This window comes from Vespa mandarinia, chromosome 11 (assembly GCF_050613455.1).
Source record: "Vespa mandarinia isolate Hongniang chromosome 11, ASM5061345v1, whole genome shotgun sequence".
NCBI lineage: Eukaryota > Metazoa > Arthropoda > Insecta > Hymenoptera > Vespidae > Vespa > Vespa mandarinia.
The window spans coordinates 7,478,354-7,502,402 of record NC_140820.1 but is presented as its reverse complement, the minus strand read 5'-3'; the positions used below and the strand labels follow the sequence as shown (position 1 = coordinate 7,502,402).

At 30.4% G+C, this 24,049-nt stretch overlaps 3 protein-coding genes across 7 annotated transcripts in view; 1 reads left to right on the top strand and 2 right to left on the bottom strand.

The window, feature by feature from the left end:
• Positions 1-362: 362 nt before the first annotated feature.
• LOC118449094 (uncharacterized) lies at positions 363-1,695 on the bottom strand. Its single transcript, XM_035883295.2, has 5 exons — positions 1,442-1,695; positions 1,112-1,374; positions 892-1,025; positions 678-819; positions 363-612 (listed from the first exon to the last, which is right to left on the bottom strand). Exons 1-5 carry the CDS (start codon positions 1,502-1,504, stop codon positions 477-479), a joined length of 738 nt encoding a protein of 245 aa, XP_035739188.1. The 5' UTR covers positions 1,505-1,695; the 3' UTR covers positions 363-476.
• A 483-nt stretch (positions 1,696-2,178) lies between these two features.
• Positions 2,179-6,829, top strand: LOC118449092 (uncharacterized protein C05D11.1). The gene is made up of 14 exons (XM_035883291.2): positions 2,179-2,531; positions 2,756-2,997; positions 3,092-3,260; positions 3,333-3,496; positions 3,602-4,120; positions 4,200-4,454; positions 4,543-4,716; positions 4,797-5,033; positions 5,115-5,295; positions 5,400-5,652; positions 5,739-5,925; positions 6,069-6,212; positions 6,288-6,598; positions 6,689-6,829. The coding sequence occupies exons 1-14, from the start codon at positions 2,360-2,362 to the stop codon at positions 6,744-6,746; spliced, it is 3,066 nt and encodes a 1,021-aa protein (XP_035739184.2). The 5' UTR covers positions 2,179-2,359; the 3' UTR covers positions 6,747-6,829.
• A 409-nt stretch (positions 6,830-7,238) lies between these two features.
• LOC118449093 (putative G protein-coupled receptor B0563.6) overlaps positions 7,239-24,049 on the bottom strand; it is a 39,069-nt gene continuing 22,258 nt past the window's right edge. For 3 of the 5 annotated variants that reach the window (XM_085660175.1, XM_035883293.2, XM_085660172.1), the window contains exons 3-6: positions 9,093-9,242; positions 8,526-8,776; positions 8,101-8,388; positions 7,239-8,026 (exon numbers count right to left, since the gene is read on the bottom strand). In XM_085660175.1, coding sequence (XP_085516301.1) covers positions 7,778-8,026; positions 8,101-8,388; positions 8,526-8,776; positions 9,093-9,242 — 938 coding nt within the window. In that variant the 3' untranslated portion in view covers positions 7,239-7,777. The remainder of the gene's footprint in view (positions 8,027-8,100; positions 8,389-8,525; positions 8,777-9,092; positions 9,243-24,049) is intronic. The other 2 variants (XM_085660174.1, XM_085660173.1) reach the window with 2 other exon arrangements.

The following is a 24,049-nucleotide window of genomic DNA, read 5'->3' as shown; positions in this document are numbered from 1 at the left end:
AACTCGTCGGCAAATCTCTTATGATAGAGAACTGCAGTTCTGGGTATGTCAAGGTGATGATACGATGACAGCATAATTAATAGAGAACAGTCATCTAATTACGCTCATAGCGCTGAATCGTACGTCATAGCAAAGCTGTTCTTACGGTAAAATATAACGTTTATACCTGCATAAATGTATACCCATGTAATAATTTTTAAAAGATCTTTAAAGACCGGATCTTTCCGTAACTTTAGATTTTATACAATAGGAGGTGAGGGGTGGGAATGACTTGAGTTTTAAATAATTAATTATATTTGTTAAAAGAAAAAAACATTAGCAATATTATCAATGTATATATAATAAATCAGATTATCAATGATATAACATTACATAATATTGCATTTACAATTAACAAATTAAGAATTACTTCACTACTTTTATATAGTATTCGTATTATACAAGCAACAAATAATGTTTATGCTATTTTCATTCATTTAATCCCATATGTCTCCGTATTTCGTTTTGTGATTTCCAGTACCACTTGGCATAGGGAAAAGATCAGAATCTATGTTTAACTCTGATTTAAAGTCTTGATTTTCTGTGGGTTTATTTTCTCTTGAATCAATGGATCTGCAAAGTATAATTTATGTATAATATTATGATATAATTAAAAATTATTACATAATGCTATTTACCGTTTTACATATCTATGTTGTACTTGTCCTGATCGAAAACTGTCTCTGTTTTTCTGTCGTAATTCATCATAAGTTATCCCTTCAAATACTTTCTTTTCTTTCTTTTCTGGTTCATCAATATTTATGACTGGTTGATATTCATCTTAAAATATAAATATCTTGAAGATCATTGAAATAATGATAAGTTTATAAAAATGATATTTTTTTTACATACGAGCATTAACAGAAGAAAATTCATTCTGTTGGTCTATTTGTTGAAAGGCTTCAATATCTATTGAAGATCCTTTTTTCAAAGATTCTCTTTCCAATGGTTTTTCTACTTCAAAAGATTTATGGTTACTTAGTTGGCTATAAAAAAAAAAACATATTTTTAATTAAACTTATTGTGTTATTAATTTAAAAAATTAAGAGTAGAAAATGTGTTATATACGAACCTATATTCACTATGTGGAAGATTTTTAATTATAGATAAACAATTTTTAGAATGCATATATCTTGCAAAGACAGATCCATATACACCTCCAACGAAAGTAAAAATTAAAAAAGATTTTTTCAATGGTTCAATCATCAATGGAATAATTGCTCCTATTGCAGAACCAACTAATGCACCAACGTAGGTAGACTTTCGTGCTTCTGCACTTACTATACATTTTGTAACCTCGTCTATTATTTCTGGTGATATTTTTCCTTCTGGATTCTAACAAATAAATGATACATTATGTTATAATCATATATGATTAAAATATTATACTTAAACTACATACATTACTTCCATAAAGTTTTGTAAACAAATTCCGGAGTCTTTCTCTTTTTTCTTCATCTGTCATATTTATCAATATATTTTTGTTGTATATATATATATATATAATATATATGTAATGAATATATGTATGTATATATATATATATGTATGTTTATGTGTAAATTTAGAACAAAAATTATATTCGATAAGAAATAAATAAATAACCTCTCTTTACTTCATGGGTATGACGACCTCTATCGTCTCCTTAATGTACAATTCAAATCAATTTATCTTGAGAAAGATGCATGGCTACCAAATGTCTAACACAATACTTCCCTATCTAGTTTCCCTAAATCGTTTCCCTATCTAGTTTTATAAACGACGAATAAAATTAACATAGTAAGATAGGAGAAATATAATTTTCATTGCATAAAGTACAAAATTTATTGACAATATGCTCATTTCTTATCATCCTATTTTAACAATAATAATAATGAGTTGAGAATGTAAGGGACTTAACCAATGAGACTCAAATGATAAATATAAATTATTGTCTGCACATATTCCATTATTTGCATTTTGTTCTTTTCCTTTTTGTTTATTTTCGTGTATAGCTAAATATACTTTCTGATTGATTATCTTGAACAAATAATTCTTATTGATCTTGATCGGGTTTTATTAAATTTAATATTCATCATATATACACACACACATACATGTATACACATATATACTTATATACGTTATATGAGCTAATTTGTTCGCGCATGCGTAATAATTTTCGTTTATTAGTATTGAAGGTGTCTCAAGTTGTTAGAAGTTATTATCATCCTGTTTAACATTCCTTAAAAGCAATTATTTTTTTCCCGTTAAAATACTTTTTTTTTTATATCTTGCATGTAGAAATTTCCGTTTGTAGGAAAAACAGTGAAATTACAATATGACGCCAGTCGACAGTACTCCGAGAGAAAATATGGGAGGCTTTGAGCTTATTTGTTCATTGAAGTCAAACGATATTATACCGGTACATAAATATAAATCTAATAATACAGGTCTAACGGTTTTTATAGCAGAAGTTGATGGTCCGATTGTTGATGGTTACTTTTGTCTTGGTAATTATTACTTTATATTATTAAAATTCATAAATAAAATCTCTTTATATATTTTGTATTTCTTTATGCATATTTATATGTCTATATATATTTTAAATTGATATAAAAATAATTGTGGTTTTTACGCATTGAGTAAAATAATAAAGATACCAATTATTTTTGTAGCAACCTAATATATGAATAAAGTAATTATTATACTTAGTGTCATCTTTATTGAAAAATAGCAACCGAAGCATTCGATGATGATGGATTACCGCATACCTTAGAACATCTCATTTTTTTGGGTAGTGAAAATTATCCATATAAAGGAATTCTTGATTTAATGGCCAATAGATGTCTTGCATCTGGTACTAATGCAACGACAGATATAGATGTTACCTTCTACACTATGACAACAGCTGGTAGCGAAGGATTTTTATCATTAATGCCTATTTATCTGGAACATATACTGTATCCTACGCTACAGGTTTCGTTTATTATTTTGAATAATAAAGTTGAAACTGTATTTGTAAACCATCTATACATAAAGAAATGTTTTATATTTACTTATTTACGCTTAGGATGCTGCATATCTTACGGAAGTTCATCATATTAATGGAAAGGGTGAAGATGCAGGAGTCGTTTATTGTGAAATGCAAGGGAAGGAAAACATAGGAGAATATCTGGTCTATAATGAATTATCTAGAGCAATATATCCTGGGCATTGTGGCTATAAATCAATGACAGGAGGTGATATAAATATTACGATTATTAATAGTATTTACTAATTCAATAATATTAAAACATTCTATATTTTTATAGGAGCATTAAAAAATTTAAGAGAGAGTACAAATAATGATAAAGTTAGAAAATATCACAAGGAATTCTATCGTCCTGAAAATTTAACAATAATAATAGCAGGACAAGTGAATCATGATAAAGTTTTTAAAGCGCTACAACCTGTGGAACAAATGATTCTGTCAAAAGTAAGTAAAAATAGCTAATATTTATATATCTGTATAAAGCTTCTATATAACAATCATTATTTAAATAAACCTAGCAAAATAGTTTTGAAATATGAAATGTTTTAGGGTCCTAGAGGTCCATTTGAAAGACCTTGGCAAAGTTCAGTACCACCATTTACAGAAAGTGTGTACATAGATTTGTTTTATCCATGCGATGATGAAGATAATGGTATAATAAATGTTGGTTGGCGTGGACCATCCTGTGTTCATGAAATTTATGATCGAATTGGTTGCTCTTTGTTATTGAAGTATCTTACAGATACATCAGTTAGTCCACTACAAAAAGATTTTGTAGAGATAAAGGATCCTTATGCGAGCAATGTTGTATATTCCTTGTGTGAAAATTCTGTTTCTATTCTTTATATAATTTTTGAAAATGTTCCTAAACCTAAAATTCCTCTTTTCTCGACCCGTTTATCAGAGGTTTTAAAGCAAATACATGAAAATGGTATTGACATGAAGAGAATGAAATCTGTGATACATAGAAGTATGCTTGAAACTTTAAGTAATCTAGAGAATGATCCGCATAACACTGTAGCATTTATGATCATTGGAGACGTTTTGTATGGTAATACTAAAGAAGATGTAAGTTGTTTAACTTATCAATTCACATCGTACTTAATCATATCAAGTTTCAACAAGTTTTTTTTTGCATGATTGTTAGCTGGATCAACGATTGAATCAAATAAAAGAAATTAAAAAATTATTTGAGGAACCAGAATCATATTGGTTAAATCTCTTGAAAAAATATCTTATTGATGCTCCGGTAGTGATTGTCAAGGGTATACCTAGTATAGAAAAACGACATCAGCTAATGGAAGAAGAAAAAGTACGTGTTGCTAAACAAATAGAGAATTTGGGCAAAGAAGGCTTACAGAAGAAAGAAAAAGAGCTCCAAGAAGCAGTAATTCAAAATGAGGTACAATGATCATGAAATTTATACATATATATTTATGTATTATTAATTTTTAATTAGTTTTTAATACATATCTTTCATTTACTTTTAGAAATCAATTCCTGATGAATTATTAACAGCTATATCAATTCCTGGCACTGATTCCATTAATTACCACCAAATTAAAAGTTACACCACAGAAACACATGAACAGCATCCATATTTTAATATTACGAAGTTGCCACTGTTTACATATTTAGATCATGTGAACACAAACTTTGTTTATGTAAGTAATAAACGAATTATTTTTAAAAGTACATAATCGAGATAGGCTTTCTGAGCAAGTTTATAGATATAGAATTTTAGATTTCTGCTATCATGGATACATCATCCATCACGAAAGAGCAAAGATTGTACCTACCATTGTTACTTGAAGCATTCATGGAGTCTCCAGTGAAAAGAAATGGTCAATTAATACCATATGAAGAAGTTGTTGCTACATTAGAAGCTGATACTGTTGAAACAAGTACTTGCATAGGAATGGATAGATTCATCAGATTTTCTTGTGGGCCTTACAGTCATAGTGCAAGTTTGATGATCCAAGTAATATATAAATTTGATAATGATTATGATGTTTATAAATTAAGAAGAATATGTACTTAAGAATAATTTTATATTCTTCAGGTGGAATTAAGTAAATATAAAAAAGGCGTACAATGGATTAGAGAACTTCTATATGAGACAGAATTAATGTCTAATAGATTAAAAATAATTGCAACCAAGATGATAAACAATGTTGCACAGATTAAAAGAAGAGGAAGTAAAATAGTCAGTGATTTGATGAAAGGTTTAACATATAATGAAGGTAATTTCGATATTTTTCACGTTTCATTATATAAAGATAATTTCGAATATTCAATATTGTATATGTATGCATGTATCTTACTATTTCTATTTATGTTTTTGAAGATAACAATTTTTATGCATCAAGTCTTTTACGCCAACAAAAATTCCTTACTAAAATGATCGAACGTCTCAATAATGAATCGAGTGAACAAGAAGTAATAGAGGAAATCGAATTGATTAGAAAAGTCTTAACTTCTACTGAAAATATGGTATTATATATAGCTGTTAATATCGATAAATTATCAGCGGAAGTTGAAGATGTCTACGCTCCATGGAATGATTTTTTTTCGGACGTAAACACTATTGGAAAGAAGCCGTAAGGATATTTAATCGAAACTACGTACACAATTATATATTTTATGGTACCAGTTAATTAAAAAAAAAACAATGTTAATATTATAGACTGAATGTAACTTCCGACTGGCAGCTAATGAATCTTTCCAAGGATGATACACGTCAAGGTTGTGTAACAGGTTTAGGATGTATAGATTCATCGTATCTAGCACAATCCTGCCAAAGTATAAACGATTTTCAACATGAAGATTTAGCGGCTCTATTTGTATGCTTGCAATATTTAAATCAAACCGAGGTATGAAAATATAACTATTGGGTTGGCAACTAAGTGATTGCGGATTTTGTCGTTTCCTTATTTTAAATCCAGCAATCACTTAGTTGCCAACCCAATAGTATATTATAATGAATGTTCTGCAATGAAGAAAGTCATGTTTTTAGGGTCCTATGTGGAGATTAATTCGAGGACAAGGTCTTTCATATGGCTATGGTATCTATCCAAAAGTAAATGAAGGTTTATTATATTTCTCATTGTATAAATCAGCCAATGTTGTAGCAGCATACAAAGAAGCAAGAAATATAGTTGTAAGTAATAATGTTACATCTGAAAAAAACAAAGAGAAAAAGAATAGATTTTCACGAATATTTTTTTCCTTTTAGCAAGCACATTTTGCCAAGGATAAATGGGAAAAGTTACTTTTTGAATCGGCTAAATCCTCATTAATATTTGAGATTATTAACAAGGAAAAAACTGTAGATGACGTAGTTAAACAATCACTCTTGTTTTATTTTAAAAAAGTACCACACGATTACAACAATCAAATGGTACGTCGTATATCGACCGTTACCATAGACGATCTAAATCGCGTAGCAATTCGCTATGTGAAACCATTGTTTTATCCATCGGAAACTAAAACAACTATAGTTTGTCATCCATCAAAGGCTTCGGAAGTGGCAGCTGCATTTAACGAGTAAGCCTCTATTAAATATTTTATTAAATATTTCTCTCAAAAGAATTCAAATAATCCATTTTTTTCACATACATATTATCTTCATTTTAGATTAGGACATAAATTGGAGGTTTATAATTCCTTAGAAGAAACATTCTTGAATGAGTAAAAAATGTAAGATAATGAAATTAAGATATACTTTTTACTAATTTTGATTAATTTGATTAATTTTTTCGGAGTTGGCTGCTTGTACATTGCTGCTGTACGAGACAATTTAATCGCGAGTGTACACTTTACCATAGAATGTAATATTTGATACTTTGTCATATTATGCAAATTATTAGTTAATTATTCAAATTATATAAAATTAATATAAAACGAATTATAAATGAATATACGTAAGAAAAGCGTTGAGAGGTTTCTATGATGATATTAATATACGTTACGATACTTAAAATTCTTAATTCAAACAGAATTTTGTCAGGTGACTATAATGATCTTTAACACATAATGAACGTTTAACGTTGGGTGACAATAGTCATCTTTAGTATAGAGCGACGTTAGGTTACTACAGTCACTTTTATTAAGGAAAGAGTTAAATATGATTATGTATTATTAAGATTTGTATTATTTAAATAAATAAAAATGAAGAAGCATAGCAACTTGAAAACTTCGAGCAAAAATCGATCCATTGTTATACAACCGTATAATACTTGTTTGAAGTATCACGAAAAAAAATCTAAAAAAATTGGCTATTCGAAGGATCAGCTCATTTCTCGCTTTATGATCACATTTTTATTGTAACTTATGACTGGCGATACATTTCTTCTCTTATTTTTCGATCCATCAAGATCGTAGGAATGTTACTAGCTTTATTAAAAGAGAGAAAGAAACGTTTAAGTCTAATCGATGATACATTATCGTCTTTGGCAGTTGATTTTACTTCTTTATTCTTATATAAAAACTTACTATCTAAAGTTGCGAAGAAAAATGAAGAACGAGTAATTTTTCAAAGAGAAATCGCGACACGTTTGAAAATGTTTTAGCCACGAAACGGATACACTTCTCAGCAATAGCGTACATTGTTTCTTTGGCTATCAGTTCAATCAAACACTTTTCTTATCCCTCTTTAGCTTCCAATCTAGTAAGATCGATCACGAAGGTAGAATGAAAAGTGACACGAGGAATAAAAATGTCGCATTAAACGCTGACACGTGCGAGGTGACCTGGTGTTGCCACAGCAGTTGTAGGTGGAGTCGTTGTCGTAGTCGGTCTTGTTAATGGTGAACGTTTCATAGGTACTTTACGTCCTCCTTGTTCACCTTTGAGCCAAGGCCACTGTAATGTACGCATCAAGGTATTTCTGAAGTCCTCTGAGAAGAGACAATAAATATAGAAGGTGATGGAATAATTGAGGACTTCCAGAAGATTGGCTAATGCACGAAAAACCTACACCACGAGAGAAGAGAAAGAGTAATTAGCTTTAAAATTGGCGATAATCTTTATTCGTACTAAAAACTCGCCTGGTAAGAAAAATAACTGAGATTATTCTCACTCAGAGTGACGTTCAAAATGACCATCGGGCTGACACAAACCAGAAAGAGTATACTGGTGCTACCGAGAAGAAGTATCAATCTTCGTTCCTCAGCAAATGTCCGAGAATCTTCGTCGTTGCTCACGGTTCTTGATAAAGTCATGCGGCGACGTCGCTCACAAGATCTTCTATAGACTATCATGATTCTCAGATTGAAACCGGCTAACAATATTGTTGGTGCGATCTTGAAAACGACTTCGAGCACTACTTTATATACCTGAGAAAAGATTCAATAAGGAAAAGAGATTGAGCAAATTTGAACTTCATATTATAACATGATTGTTATCAAAATTTATGGGACCCTTTTAACAGGTTCTATTTAGCAGAATCATTACTAATATAATATTTTAATACCTGATAGAAAAGAGAGTGCAGGAACGATTGATTCTCTCTTTTTTGATAAATTAATGGTCCTTCATTAGTCAAAAAGCAAGTAGTTACTTCGCTACGAAATACACTGGGTAAATAGACCAAAAAAGTGGCTAGAGGAATAAGAGCCACGGTCAAATTCGGTGGTCCGCAAAGTGGTCGTGTGTGTTGTCCTGGATGACATACACTTACATAACGCTCAACAGTTAATGCCAATAACATCATCACTCCGACACCTATTGCAACATTTTAAACATTTAATATCGTATCTGGAAGTAAACATCTATTAGCAAGAAACTAATTTAACTAGTTCAATACAATGATTTTGTATTATTAATTACGTTTATCAACAAAGTATGAAGCGTTGTCTAGTCTCTGATTTTGAATATTTGTACAAATAATTGCAGAAAAAAATTAATAAATATGAAAAGAATTAACCGTAATCTTAAATCAAGCAATGAACGAATTGATTATGTTATATTGGGCATTAATCTTCCAAAAATGATTTATTGTGTTTTGTATTTATAAAAATATTTAACTAAATTATGTTACCAAGACATCCATTTCCAAGAAAGAGCTCGAGGTGTGCATGATAAAAAGCTTGTGGCCAATTATTCCATCGTCCTGTCTCTTTATGAATGAAAACTCTGAGTGCGAATGGAATGCAGAAAAGGATAGCAAGCAAAGCCGCAACAGAATAGCCTGAAACAGAGAGAAATTAAATGATTTCCACTTGTTATCAATATTTAATTATCTTATTCAGATATTCGAGTCACGTGTTCTACTGTAAGGTGATAATGAGAAAGGTAAAGGAAAGACGAGTTATAAACGAAGATACGAGAAAGCGAAAAATGCAATCCCTCGAAAAAGTTAAACGAACTTTGAGAACTAACTGAACCACCAATCCATGTTAACTGCTTTTCAAGCTTAAAAAATAATCTTTACAATGGAAGAATTTTTTTTCTTAATTTTATAAATATATATATATATATATATATATATATATATATATATATATATTTCTCCAAATAATTTTTTTTTTATAAAGAAAAAAATTTAACACTCCTTGTAAATAAATTTTTTCTATAAAAATCTGCCAATTTTAATCGAAGAAGTTAATCAAAGATGGTTACCGAAAGGATTCTAGTTTCTTGATGCATTTAACAACTTCTTTTAGATCCATCATCAAAGTAAATAAATACGCGTCTTAACTTGGAACTACGTACCAAGACTAGGAAAGTATAAGAAAAATATTTCAAAAGTCGTCTCATCACGGGAGAAAGGCGTGTTTCAGTATCGTATCTCGACGTTTTACAAATCACGGTGTCACGACGCCTTTAATTTATCGAAATCTCCCGCAAAGTTAGCCGCAGCAGTAATTTGTCAACTGCTCTATCTAGTATCTCGTAGTGAACAATGTCGATGATGCCTCTCGAGTTCCCACGAGAAATTCTCAAAAAAGGTGTTTTTCACTATCATATATACATACATCGTTACCGTTTTCAAGAAATTGCCAAGATTCTTGAATTTATGTTTAAAAACCTATTTATAAATTTTTACTTTTAGTAATAAATGATTATCCCTGAAACTGCTTGGGATATACAAAAATCATTTTGGATTTTAAGCCAAATTCATATAAAAATTTGAGTTTTAACTAAGTTTCATATCAAAATTTAAATATATACCCATGTGTAAGTATATCCACTTTACCATCTAAACGAGTGGGTGGATCCACTTGAAATTTATATATACCAAAAATAAGGTTAGATACTTGAACGTGGTTACTTACGATACGTAAATAAGTTCAATTTCAAAATGGCTATGTTTTCAAAAATTCATAAAAAATCTACTATGTATGTAACGAAAAGAATTTAAACTAACATTTAAAATATTCTCAGACATACTTATGAATTTTTTCGAAATTTTGTAAATTTATAAAAAGATTTTCATTTATTTTTTTTTTAAGTCTTCTATTAGAATTTGTATATAATATATTTCTACGCATATAGATTTATACGCATTTATATAAACGCATATGTACGCACATGTTACTGTCTAAACGATCGAACAATGATTAAGCAAATCAATAATTAAGCAAAGCTGTCAAAAACGTTTGAGATTGGTTTACAATTTATCCCAAAGATCCACCTTACGAAGATGTAAGAATAATTACGAATTAATCCAATTTCAAAATGACGGGATTTTTAAAATTTAAATAATAAAATCAACTGAAATAATTAAAATTGAACAAGAATACTGTTGGCTATTAACATGATTTTAATCTGTCGTATCTATTGTAAAAAGAGTGAAGGTGATTTCTTTTTTTTTTTTTCAAAAAGAGAAATCGTACTTAGATATGCATTTTTTCAAATGTAAGATTTGTTCGTATAAACGTTCAATTCATACTTGTATTTTTTTCTTTTCTTCTCAAATCTTTCTGTTCTCGTTTCTCTTCATTTTTATTTTTAGAAATGTAACTCAAACCGAAAAGTTGAGAATCAAATATTTTGTATATATTAAATATATCAAATATATTGTTTTGAGTAAGCTTATTGAAAAAATATAGTAAACTACGTAATGAAACTCGAACGATTCTTCAATCATCGTCGGCAATTAATTCGGCGAGCACCTTTATGCTCGACGAGGCGCGATTCAACGTTACATGCTCGGCCGCCATTGTTTCGGAGAAAACAATGGCGGCCGAGCGAGTAGGACGAATTAAACGACTCATTTAAATTTCTCAGTATCGTTCTTATCTCGTTTTCGATCTTCGATTCGCGAAGCATGATTCGAGTAGGTTATTTTACGATCCCCGAATATTTCATCGATCGTGAAATGAATCTAAACAGTTTCATTAAGGTGATAAGACGTAGATAAAAAAGTCATAAAGAAAAAAAAATTCATAAAGAAGTCATAAAGAAAAAACAATTTCCAAAGCATTTAAAGAAATAGCTTGTTAAACTAATTAAAACCTCTTTCTAGTTTTTTCCAAGTTTTATTTTATTCTCGGGTCAATAATTTATTATTCGAAAAGAACATCATTTACGTGTTAATTTATATCACAAATACGTTAGTTGTTTCAAATATTAAGATATTATTATCTTAGTTATATTAAAAATATGTAATGTTGTAATCATTTATCAATATTTTGATAAAAATACAAAGAAATGATCTTTCATTTTGTATGACCCGTGTTATGATAAATATGAAGAAGTTATAACATCTTCCGATATAAAAATCTCTTTTTCTTTCATTTAGATTCTCCAAATTTATTGCGACAGTAACGGTAAGCACGGTGGCAACCGAGACTCTGTGCCAAGACGATGGAAGAAACGAAAAATTGGGGATGTGCTTCTGTTGCACTCATACCAGTAGAAACTTATAACAAGTCGGAAGGGAAGGCTTTACGAAGGAATGGTAACTTGTAATGTGGCTGACAACTGATAATAAACCATTCCATGGTTATATAGTTCTTACGTATATCCATTCATACAGGATATTTAAAAAGAAAAAGGTAGAGGATCTAGGTCAAATCATTAATCAAATAAAATTCAAAAGTAACTACGACTGATTTACATTTCCTTGCTTATTTATTTGTGAACAAATAATCATCGAGCATTGTTTTACGATATTTTTATTTTGACTAATAAAAAAAAAGGATTATCTTATTATTTCGCTTTTTTTTCTTATAGGAATATTTTAAGATTTCGATATATTCCAGTTTTACTCCTAAAGAAACTAAAAGCAAGGGATGAGACTGACGATTGGCTATAGTTAGCGTATGGAGGACACAGTAGGATGCTTTTATTTCTCATCCACGGGATCTTAATTGAGAGCAGACACTCACTGAGGATAACAAAGTGCTCGGAATTTCTCTTAAGGGGATAAAAATGTCCGAAAAGAGAGAAAGATATATATACACACACACACACACATACATATATATATTGTAAAAGAACTAGGTTGGTCTTTACGTAATCGCTTAAACTTGCCAAAAGCTTACTATTACTATCTCTTTTTCTTTCTTTCCTTCGTGATACAATTATTACATATGATTTAAAATCATATATAATATTTTATCGAACTTAGGCCGAGTAGATAGAATGACCGAGTAAAATAGTTTGCTTGTTTATGTTTCACATATGTGAAAGTCAAAGAAACGTAGAAATTTATCGTAAATATTTTTCGAAAAAATCTCTTCTCGAGATAACATGTTCAACAACATACTTATGTGTTTCATAGTACGACATTTCGATGAGATATAAACGTCAAAGAACCATCGCCGAGATGAAAAGAGAAAACTTGGTTATTCGAGTATCAAATAAAAGACATTAGGATCTTGGCAGAAACGTTTCTTCAATTGTTCGAATTAATAATAATAACTATCAATTACAAAGAATAATAATAATTACAACAATAATTATTTATGACAACAATAATAATATTTAATAATGATGAATTTTAACGAAACACAGAAAGCCTCGACCTTTTCTTCTTAACACGGACGAATCACCTAAGAAAGAGTTTAAACTAAATGCTTGGCATAACGAGAGGTTATCTTAGGAACGATGACGCTACACTTCGTTTGGTAAGGAAATTAACAACGAGATTCTCCATGCGTTTGCATAGAAATTGCATTCCTTAGCATGCAACTGCATCTACAGCGAAACGCCGTTACCCTTTTTATTGCGCGCGCATGTGAGTGCAATGGCGAGCTCATATACAACTGGGAATAGAGTCTTCTCTAAAAACGAATAAATTCGGTAACGAAATTCAGGATTTTTCATGTAGAAGATATGGACACATATTATCTATTTTTCTTTCTTTTCTTTTTCTTTTTTTTTTCTTTTTTTATTTCTGTAATTCTCAATCCCTGTAAGGATGAATCGAGCATTATGGGAACATTTAACTTCAAAACGATCAACAACTAATCCTAGGATTTTCAAGATTATCAATATGCTAAAAATGTAAGCCAATGTAAGTATTCGTCTTCATCGATAGTAACTACCGATAAAGTTCATATTTGATAAAAGTAAAAGCATGAACGTATCAACGAAAGAAATTATGACTTTTACCTGATAAACAGCACGCAACGTATCATCACGTGAACCTATGCATCGGCGATCCCTTAACATAGAATTAATTTTGTTAACTTGATGGTTGACTCGGTAAAAAAATGCGATTTCTCTCTTTCTCTCGCTATCTCTATCCCTATTTCCATCTCTATCTCTATTTCTCTGTATACTAATTTGCGAAGATTTTTTGAATTTTCTTGAAAAATAAAATATTTCTGGAAATTTCCTTGAAATATAAAATATTTCTACCAATACGATTCTATTAAAAATTTTTAACATCTCATATTTTCATAAATAACATTAAATTTGTTAAATTTTATTGAAAATTAACATTAATTATTGGTCAAACCACGATATATTAATCAGGAATAGTTTTGAAGTGATTTTATTTCGTTGAAAAATTAAATAAAAAAGAAAAGAAAAAAGACGAAAAAGAAAAAAGAACGAACGGTATTGACTTCACTTTGAGCCGGATCCAAGACATTTCTTTCGTCCATCAACGATCCTTCGAAGAAATCAGAACAAATTATTGCGATACGAAGAGAGTTTGTGAGATTAGAGACTAGGGAGTGTTAACGCAACTCGCTTTAATTTTCTACCTTTTGGATCTTTCGAAGTAATTCCAGTTGCAAGCTCTCTAACGGTAACTACACCTCAAGAAACCGTGTAATAACATCGTAAATCTAAAACCTTCTCTCTCTTTCTCTCTCTCTCTCTCTTTCTTTCTTTCTTTCTCTCTTCTTCCTTTTCCTATATCTGGTAAATACGCATCGAGAAAGTATATCTTGTCCAGATCACCGTGTTAGAGACTTGTAAAGAACTACGAATGAAGGAAGGAAGGAAAAGAAGAAGATAATTCGAAGAAAGTAAAAAGGAGAGAGAGAGAGAGAGAGAGAGAGAGAAACAGACAGACAGACAAACAGACAAATAGACAAACAGAGGAACGAATAATTATAATGATTATCATGATAACGATGTTGGCGGTAATAATCATATAAATTTATTTAACTATTTATTTCAGAACAAGTAACGTTAAACAATAATAAAGAAAAGTGTAAAGAAACACTATAGATATAAATCAAAAAAGAGAGAGATGGACGAACAGGTGATGATAATGATGATGATGATAAATATAAATTTACTTAGCTACTTATTTACAGAACATATAACGATAAATAACAATAATAAAGAAAAGACAATTGCAAATAAACAGTATAAACAGTAAACAAGAAAAAGAGAGATAGAAAGAGAAGAGAGATGTACAAATAATAATAATGATGATGATGATAATAGCAATAAACATAAGGTTACTTAGCTATTTACTTACAGAACAGATAACGAAAAGAATATTGCATAAAAACATTGTAGACAGAAAGCAAGAAAAAGAAAAAGAGAAAAAAGAGAGATAGAGAGAAAACCTTTTCAAGAGACGAACTTTAAGATTGGGGCCACTGAATCTACTTAGTCCTCTTGCTAAAACGCAACGTCGTCTCATGCAAATTTCTACGAATCGACTTACGCGTCCATCGTGGTTTCTACTCTTTTAAGAGGGAGAGGGAGAGAAAGAAAGAGAGAGTGGAAACGAATTTCTCCATCTTTTGATCTCACCTTTCGTACGTGAATGTTTCCTCACTTAAATTCCTTTTACCAAATGCGATATAGAAGATGCGAGGGTGAAGTATTTCTTTTGTATGTTCTTTCCTGTTTTCACGTAAAATATTGATATATGTAGGTACATATTTGTAGAAAAAAAGAAAAAAAAATAAGATGACGTAGTTATATGTATCTTTACGTGTATGAGTTTCTCTCTCTCTTTCTCTTTTTATTTTTAATCGAACTATTACTTTATTTTAATATTCTTTTACTTCGTAGATTTCGTTTTAAGTTAAGTTTATTTTCTTTCGTAATAGTATAAGTTAAATTATCCAACGATATTACACTTACACTAACTTAAGGAAAATTTAGAAACTTACTTATCAACTTAAGGCGAATGTAAAGGTTAAAATATAATAATCAGAGAAAGAAATGAAAATGAAAGAAGAAAAAGAAGAAGAAAATGATGTTCGTTGACAAAAGATACAAGAATCGAGAGATTCTTTGAGAAGTTAGTTGAGATGCGACAATTGCCACGGATTGTTGTCTTTTCTCTTTTTTCTTCTTCTTCTTATTTTTTTCAAGGATTTTCTTGGGAAAATACCATTGGTAATCTTGGCGCAAAATGTGAAAGAAAAGACAGGGAAAAAAATAAGAAAGGTGGGAAACGATCTAAGGTGTTGCCGTCTACTATGAGAGGTTCCATAAAATTTCTAGTCCTGGTCTTATCTCGGTTCCTACTCTCTCTCTCTCTCTCTCTCTTTCTATTTCTTTTTTTTTGGTTCTTAAAAAAAAGGAAAAGAGTATTTCGAGGTAGACGTCTCATTCTCGCAAGTTAGACGACCCTTATTATCGGGAGTCTTCTTTTTACGCGACCCACGTCAAAAAGATGAGAGTGTGTGCATGTCTATTCCTGCATGTATATTAGATACAAAATGAGAGTCAAATAAAGAGTAGAAGGTAGTTTTTTTATTTTTATTTCTTTTTGTTTCTTTTCCGAAATCGAAACTATAAATAATATCGATGGATTAAGTTAAGGAACGAAAAGTTAAAAGAAAACAGGAAAAAAAGAAACAAAAGAAATATATAAAAGATAAAAAATTAATACACCGTTTATAAAAGATATTTCGCGAGTATTTAGATGAAGTGAGATGGTTCTAATCTTTGATAAGAATTATTTTTTTATAACAATACGAATCAGAGAACATATAAAAGTATTTGAAATAAACATTGTCCTAAACTACGTAGAAATAAAAAGAAATAAATGATACACATGAAATTGAGTCGTAATATAAATCGATAATCCAACTGTTCCCCTTTTTGCCATTTGTGAAGAGAAAAAGGGAGGTGATCGTCAAGATTAAATTGTTCGGGATTCTCTGTGAAGAAGGGGGTTCGCTCTCTCATCTTACTCGTCCAGAAGTAAATTAATTTCCATACAATTTAGATAAATTCTAAAGATGCCCTTGGTACGTTGGGCCAAGTATTTCGGATTTCTCTCTTTCTCTCTCTCTCTCTCTCTCTCTCTCTCTCTCTCTCTCTTTGTCTCTTTTTCTTTTTATCTTTATTTTCTAGGGCGTGGCCAAAGTGGTATAAAGATACTTAAGTATTTCCTTACCGGTTTGATCCTTTCCTTTTCTTTTTTCCTTTCTTTTTCATTTTCTTCGTTTTATTTCTTTTTCTTTTTCCTCGATGATAATGAATTAAATTCACGGTCCAAAAGGAAAACGAAAGAATCTTTTTCTCGGTTCTTGTAGAATCGATTGAGTTCGATGTACGTTATTCAACGTTGGCTCACCTGTCATACGTGACTGCGAACTATCCTTCGCACTATTCGAAAAGGAAGGTGTCCTCTTCGCATATAAATTGCAAAATCTAACGTAAGATCCATGAGATAGAGATCGAATGAGAGGAAGGATGCTCAGAGAAAGAAAGAACGGATGTAGAGACACGAGACTGTCTCACGAAGGATATTCAAGCTACGTGCTACACATAGCTATGGCCTGAATCTGAACTGTCATTTGATTTCTATTCTTCTTCGTTTCTACCTGACTACTATGACAGAAGAGAGAGAGAGAGAGAGAGAGAGAGAGAGAGAGAAAAAGAAAGAGAGAATCAAATGTTGCATCAAAGTAAACAAATTCTCACGATCATTTGTAATTTATGTTTGTAAAAAGAAAAAAAGAAAGAAAAAAAAAGAAGAAAGAAATAATGAATCAATGTATGAAAAGATTTGCTGTTGTTTTATCAAAAATTATTGTTGATGAAAAAAGGAAATGTCACCATAACCATTAATTCCAGTAAAACAATTTTATACGTCTGTTCAGCAAATAAAGCTTCAGCGATAAAGGAAAAGCTCATTACGTGGACGACACGTTCAAACGAGGAAATATATGTACGTCCCTTAAACCTTTTAATCTCGTTCTGTCGGTGGTGATAGTAAATTACATTGCTTCGCGTCGACTCATTGACGAACGTCATCTATGCCGAAAACTGAATATCATACCCGTAAATTAAGGGAAAGTTCTTAGAAGTTTAGGTCTGTGAGTTGATATGAGTAGTCGAATGAGTGTGTGTGTGTGTGAGAGAGGGAGAGAGAAAGAGGAGAGAGAGGAAGGATAAGGGAGATACTGTCGTTAATATTCATAAAGCCTCGGGTGACGCGGATGAGGTCTTTAGGTTGGTAACAAAGGTCGATCCTGTGACGAGGAGCGTTGAGAAACCTTCGTGAAAGCTCCATTTTTGGTAGCTTTATCCGACGTTTATAACGAAAAGGAAAAGCATCGAACCTGTTGCCGAAATGCTATAATAATACCCTTAGGAAAATCTAGTCCCATTTCTGATCTTTTCGCTACTCTAGAGAAAACATATTTATGTATATAAGGTTTACGAAAAAATTGCATGCTTTATTAAGAATTTCTTTTTTTTTTTTAATATTTTAATTCTTTTTAAAATATTTTAAATGATTTCAAAAGGCGAATCAGACGGAAGAAGATAGATTTTATGTGTCATCTGTCAAAATCACCCATGCTTTTTTTATGTATACCTATACCTATACATATATCTTTATTTGTAACAATACGTTATATTATTAATATTATGTGCATCCATCCATATATAATATCATGATCTTGAAATAACCTCGGGCCCAACAATTTTTAAATTAGCCTTGTACTTATTTATTTTTAATGAAGTATCATGTTTCAACGACAACAGAAAATCGATAATCGATATAGAATCGCAAATAAACATACCTATTACTATAATAATATATTCAATATGATATCTTTTCGCTGTGATATATTTCGTGTTCGAGTCTAACAATGACGAATCGCACAGGTCTTTCAATGATTTCAGGTTTAATATCAGAACAAGTAGCAATTATTCGTTCCTTCATATTTTCTGTCGTTGTGAGTTGTTATTCGTAAACCTTATCCTTTAATGTTCCTCAAAAAAAAAATCAAGAGGTGTGAGATGAAACCTGGTATCTTGCTGAAAATAAGTTGCGCGTTAATTTAAAAATTTTAGAGATCGAGCTTATATCAAGATCATATTATTATATATCTATAAATGCACAGTAACATTAATTACAACATATAAAAAAAGATATGTGTATATATGTCAAAAATATGGATGACCTTAACAAAAAACAAAAAAATAATGTTTATAAAAAAATTTATCTTCCGTTCGACTCGCCTTTTGAAACCATTTAAATTAGATAAGAAATATTTTTCGTATTATGTATGTATGTATATATAGCTATATGTACATATAAATATGTATGTATGTATATACCTAATAGCGCGATGAACAGTAAAGCTTTCTCATAGAGATAATAAAATAATTCAAAGAAAAATATCTATTAAATCGATCGAAAAATTTTATCCGTTTATTTAAATATTTTTAAAAATTTACGATATATATAATAATTGTCCGTTAAGCGATAGATCAAATTTTATAATTTTGGAAATGTAAATAATTCTTTGCGGTCATGCATCGAAAAAAAAAAGAAGAATAAAGAAAGAGGAAAGAAGGAGAAGAAAAAAAAAAAAGAAAAACGAGAAAACCGAATTTAAATTTGGCGCGCGCGAAATACAATTTATCGCACGAATCTTGTCACGCCTGGGCTCTGTATTTCTTTTTTACTTTCAGTCCCACGAGCAATCGAGTCAATTGAAATTCGTATCACGCTTGTATTCAGTGTAATAAGGTATACCTCTGTCTTTGTCCATCGTATATGTGTGTTTCTGTGCCTGTGCTCGCGCGCGCATATACATGTGCTTGCGTGTATGTGGTTGTATCGATCCTCGGAAAGTGAGAAAGATAAAGAGACAAAGAAAAGTAGTAAAACGAACTAACACTCACAATCTTTTTTTCGTAACAAGGAGCATCGTGTGTTTGATCGACACCGAGGGTTACCCGAAAAGTTATTTGCAGAGGGGTTGGAGTAAGTGAGGATAAGTAGTTTTTCCTCTCAGGTCGAATGACATTGAGCTTTCAAACTCTGTAACATCAATATGATTAGCTCGTTATACGTTCGTAATCCATTCGTTTTCGCACTTCGAAAAGACTATTTAGCGTCATCAACGAGGAATTTTCCAAATGTGCTGAAAGTTTTGTTACATTTGTTAACAACGCAAGAAAAAAAAAAGAATGGGAAAGAAAAAGAATAAAATATAGAGTGTCTCACGCAAATGGAACAGGTTGTATCTATTAAATGGTTAGAAAAAAATATTATACGTCAAAGTTAAGTGGTATTAGATGGTATATAATATGCACTTTTGTGCCTTGGTGCATCAGAAAAATGCTACTGTACTGTTATTTTTAATGAAAACTTATATTTTCTATTGGGCCAGTTGATGCTTTACATAAAAGTATTAACGTATTTATACCTTAAACTTATACATTAGGAAGTTATCCTGGTTAAATTTTTATGAATTATTTAGATCTGTCGCTATGTGTTAATAAATGGGTAATATCACACGTAATGAATACTTACGAATGAAAAATTTAATCTTATATTAATATTAGTAGCCAATTCATGATTAGCAAAATAATTCAGAGAACTTTTAACTACGTATAAATGTAGGGTACAAGTTAATACTTTTATGTAGAACATTTTTTTACATATAAAAATGCATTTGGTGCAGTCAAACATATAGGTTTTCATTAGAAAAAAAAGTGCATTTTTTAATATATTAATAAACGAAAGTGCATAAAATTATTTGCATATTATGTACCGTCTGATATCACTTTAACTGTATCTTATAACTTTTTTTTTTCTATTTTCAATCATTTAGGAGATACTATAATTGTGTGGGACACCATAATTGTCTGTGTATGTATATGTGCAAGAATAAGTATAGTATTTAAAGTTAAGTTAATATAAAAAGATAATTAATGAAAAATCAAAGATAAAAATTGTATTTGTATTATCAAAGAAAAATAATTGACTATGATTGACAATTAACAATTTCTAACTTTATTTGAATTGTTCCATACAGAACGAGTCAATTTAACATAAATCAATCGTACTTTCTTATGTTACGAAAAAAGGGAAATATAAGTTGATGCGTGTCATCTCTGTCATAAAAAAAAACGAAAGGAAATAAGAGGAAAACAAAAAAGATAAAAAAGAAAAGAAAAGAAAAAAATATAATCGACATGGCAATTTCATTCGGCAACAAACTACGTCCTACGTGTAATTTCAGACGGATGCGTCTAAATGCAAATTAATTATCTAACAATACAATGTTCATAGTTGGAATTCAACTTGAATGTTCGACGATCAATTTCTTTGATATCGAATATGTCATTCTAATAGGAAAAATTGTCTCTTTCTATTGTAAAATATTGAAATTTCATATTTTTCACAGGTGAAAAAATAATGACTATTGAAAGAACGTGACTGTTGGTTGAAAGCAGATCGAATAAGGCCGCCAAGTAGATGGTACATTGGGCATCCAATGGCATCCAATAGTAGCCAATGACAGCATCTGCAGCATTCCGTATTTAGCGAGTTCACTACGATCGAAGTTACTCGGGAACGAGACCAGGGATAAGTGCCACTTACATGCAGCGTTTGATGAACACGGCTATTGAAAGGAGTAGTTACTTGAACGTGGTTAATCGAGATCCGCCATTATCCCGTAACTACGCACCTTTTTTCATCCTTTTTGTAACTGGATACGATCGATGACGTCACATTAATGTCTTTCATTTTTTATTTTTTATATTTTTATTTGTCTTTTTTAATTTTTTAATTTTTTATTTTCTATTCATTTATTTTAAATATTACGAAATAGAAAGCGTTAATAACTCGTATGTTTAAAACTGCTTTATCCTCTTTTTCTCATTAATTAATTAATTTCTTTATTTAAATCTCGTTTTTACGTTTCACTCTACCATCCGTTATTATTATTATTATTCTTATTATTATTATTCTTATTATTATTATTATTATTATTATTATTATTATTATTATTATTATTATTATTATTATTATTATTATTAATATTATAAGAAAGATATTATCTCCAATTTCCTTCGCATAATACTTGTTACAAATCGTAAGACGTAACAATCGCATTTAATTATTAATAAATTATATAGAAAATTCTATTTCTGTTGAAATTTTTCTTTTCGTTGCTTATGATTTCTCGCTTAAATGAAATATGTATTTCTGTGAATTCTGTGTAATTCAGTGAAATATGTATTAATATCCGCAATTAGCCTGTTACAACCAATCGACCGAGAGAAAAAGGGAGAGAAAAAAAAGAGACACGTTTTCTCTCATCAATCGCATCGATAACGCACGCACACAAAAAATTTTTCTCGCAAAATGCTTCGGATATGGGTATAGAGAAACGTGAGTTGCGTTTTGAGCGATAAAATACATAAAACTCTATCGTTTTCGAAATAACTTTTACTTCCTGATAGAAATACAAATATATTTTCTTATTCTTACGTTACGTTACTCGAAGTCGTAAAATCATTTCTCATTATTAAAAATCTCGATAATAATAAAATTGTTAAAAAAAAATATATTTTATTAATATTCAAAATAATTACTAAGGATTAACTACTACATTTATCTGACAAAATATTAATTCGTTTATTTCGATAATGAAATGATATATTGATAGAAAAGAATTTGTGAAAAATAAAATGAACGATCAATCGATCAATCATGTGGAATGTTAAATTAAATTCTTTCTGTCTTTCTTCTTTTTTTTTTATTGTGTTCCACATTTCATCTTCTCCCTTTTCTCGTCAACGTTTTCATGCATATCCTGAATTGAGCGTTTCCTTACGCACAAATTCTTCCGCCCTGATACTCTCTATGATTCGCAATATTTTCATACTGAAAGTAACGGCCCGCTTTATTTTTCTTCAGTGTCATTGAACGTCGTGCATATCAATAGATTTGACTCATCCAAAGTATCGATACAGGCTGATAAGACAAGCGCCTTTCTTTTCCCTAGTGTCCCTTCTAGCGTATCGATAATCCATAAACGTGATCAGTTTCCAGTTTTCTTCTTGGTACTGAAGTTAACGTCACATACCGTTATGTGTTAAATTTGTTATGGAAATAGCCATAAACATGCATAAAAATACATGGAGAAAAATATTTATGTCAAAACGTATATAATAGAAATAACAAAATATTAATGCTGATACTATGGAATATTATTTCGTATAAAATATTGAATTAAAAGTTGTAAAAAATTAAAATTAATTAAAAGCAACGATTGCTAGATCTTTCAATTTATAACATAAATATTAATATAACAATTGACGATATAAAAAATTACAAAAATTACAAAAATTACAAAATTATGTTAATGTTTAATATATATCGAATTAGTGAATTAATTATTCTCACAAAATTTAAAGGAATGTTTATTCTTCGTTTATAATCTACACCATTCAAACGAATTAATTAGAAGAATTATTTTCTGAATGACCCTCACATGATCGACTTTGTCAAGATAGCGGAGATTTTGTCTCTAATGCTAGAAACGATGACCAGAATTCACCTCCTGACATAACGAAATCAAATCGTCCAGTAATTTCCCCCTAATGCACGGGTCTTGTCCAGCCGGAAACGAAAGAAGCAGTCGGAACACCCGCAAAATCTACGAAAATCTTTTGATAAAACGCCTCAGGGACTATACCCTTACGAAACACGTTTCTGCTCTGTGTTATATTTCGACCCTTCTCCATGAAATTTTATAAAAGATATATAGCTAAATATTCCCCTGTTTGTACGTGCCTATGAAAAGGAAAGCATATTATTCGAGAGGGCGACAGACAGTGTCAACGAACCAAAACATAGTCACTTTTAGAAACATGGTCTTTCCAACGTTACTTTTTTTTGGTTATATTTTCAAAAATACTCCGTGAAACTTTATATGTATTTGAATTATTCAAAAGAATAAAATATAAAAAAAATGAAAAATTTGATATCTCGAAAAAATAAATGCAGTGGATGAATATTTTTTCCAAGATGGCGTCAAAACAAGGTTTCATAAGTTTTCACGTTAGTATATAATACTGCTTCGGTACTCTAACAGGTACCTTCGTCCAAGTTAATGCATTTTCCCACGTTAGTTAAAAAGAAGTAGAAGGATTAAAGAAAGAGAGCTTTTTCCGATCGCCAAAGTGTTTCTTCAAACCTCGAGTCATTAAATTTCGGTAACAATGGCGGACTACCTTGTAACGAGTAAACGACCGAAAATAGAGAAGCATGGTTCGTTACAAAATAGATGAAGAAAATTAAATAGTTTTCTCTCCTCTTACTTATATTCGCCTACCAAAGAGAATGTTTTAATGTACAAG

Coding starts and splice junctions, on each gene's coding strand:
- LOC118449094 (XM_035883295.2), bottom strand. CDS start 1,504: ATGACAGATGAAGAAAAAAGAGAAAGACTCCGGAATTTGTTTACAAAA. Junction 1,026..1,111: donor CTTCCACATAGTGAATATAG/GTTCGTATATAA, acceptor TTTTTTTTATAG/CCAACTAAGTAACCATAAAT. Junction 613..677: donor CAACATAGATATGTAAAACG/GTAAATAGCATT, acceptor TATACTTTGCAG/ATCCATTGATTCAAGAGAAA.
- LOC118449092 (XM_035883291.2), top strand. CDS start 2,360: ATGACGCCAGTCGACAGTACTCCGAGAGAAAATATGGGAGGCTTTGAG. Junction 4,717..4,796: donor TGAACACAAACTTTGTTTAT/GTAAGTAATAAA, acceptor ATAGAATTTTAG/ATTTCTGCTATCATGGATAC. Junction 6,599..6,688: donor GTGGCAGCTGCATTTAACGA/GTAAGCCTCTAT, acceptor TCTTCATTTTAG/ATTAGGACATAAATTGGAGG.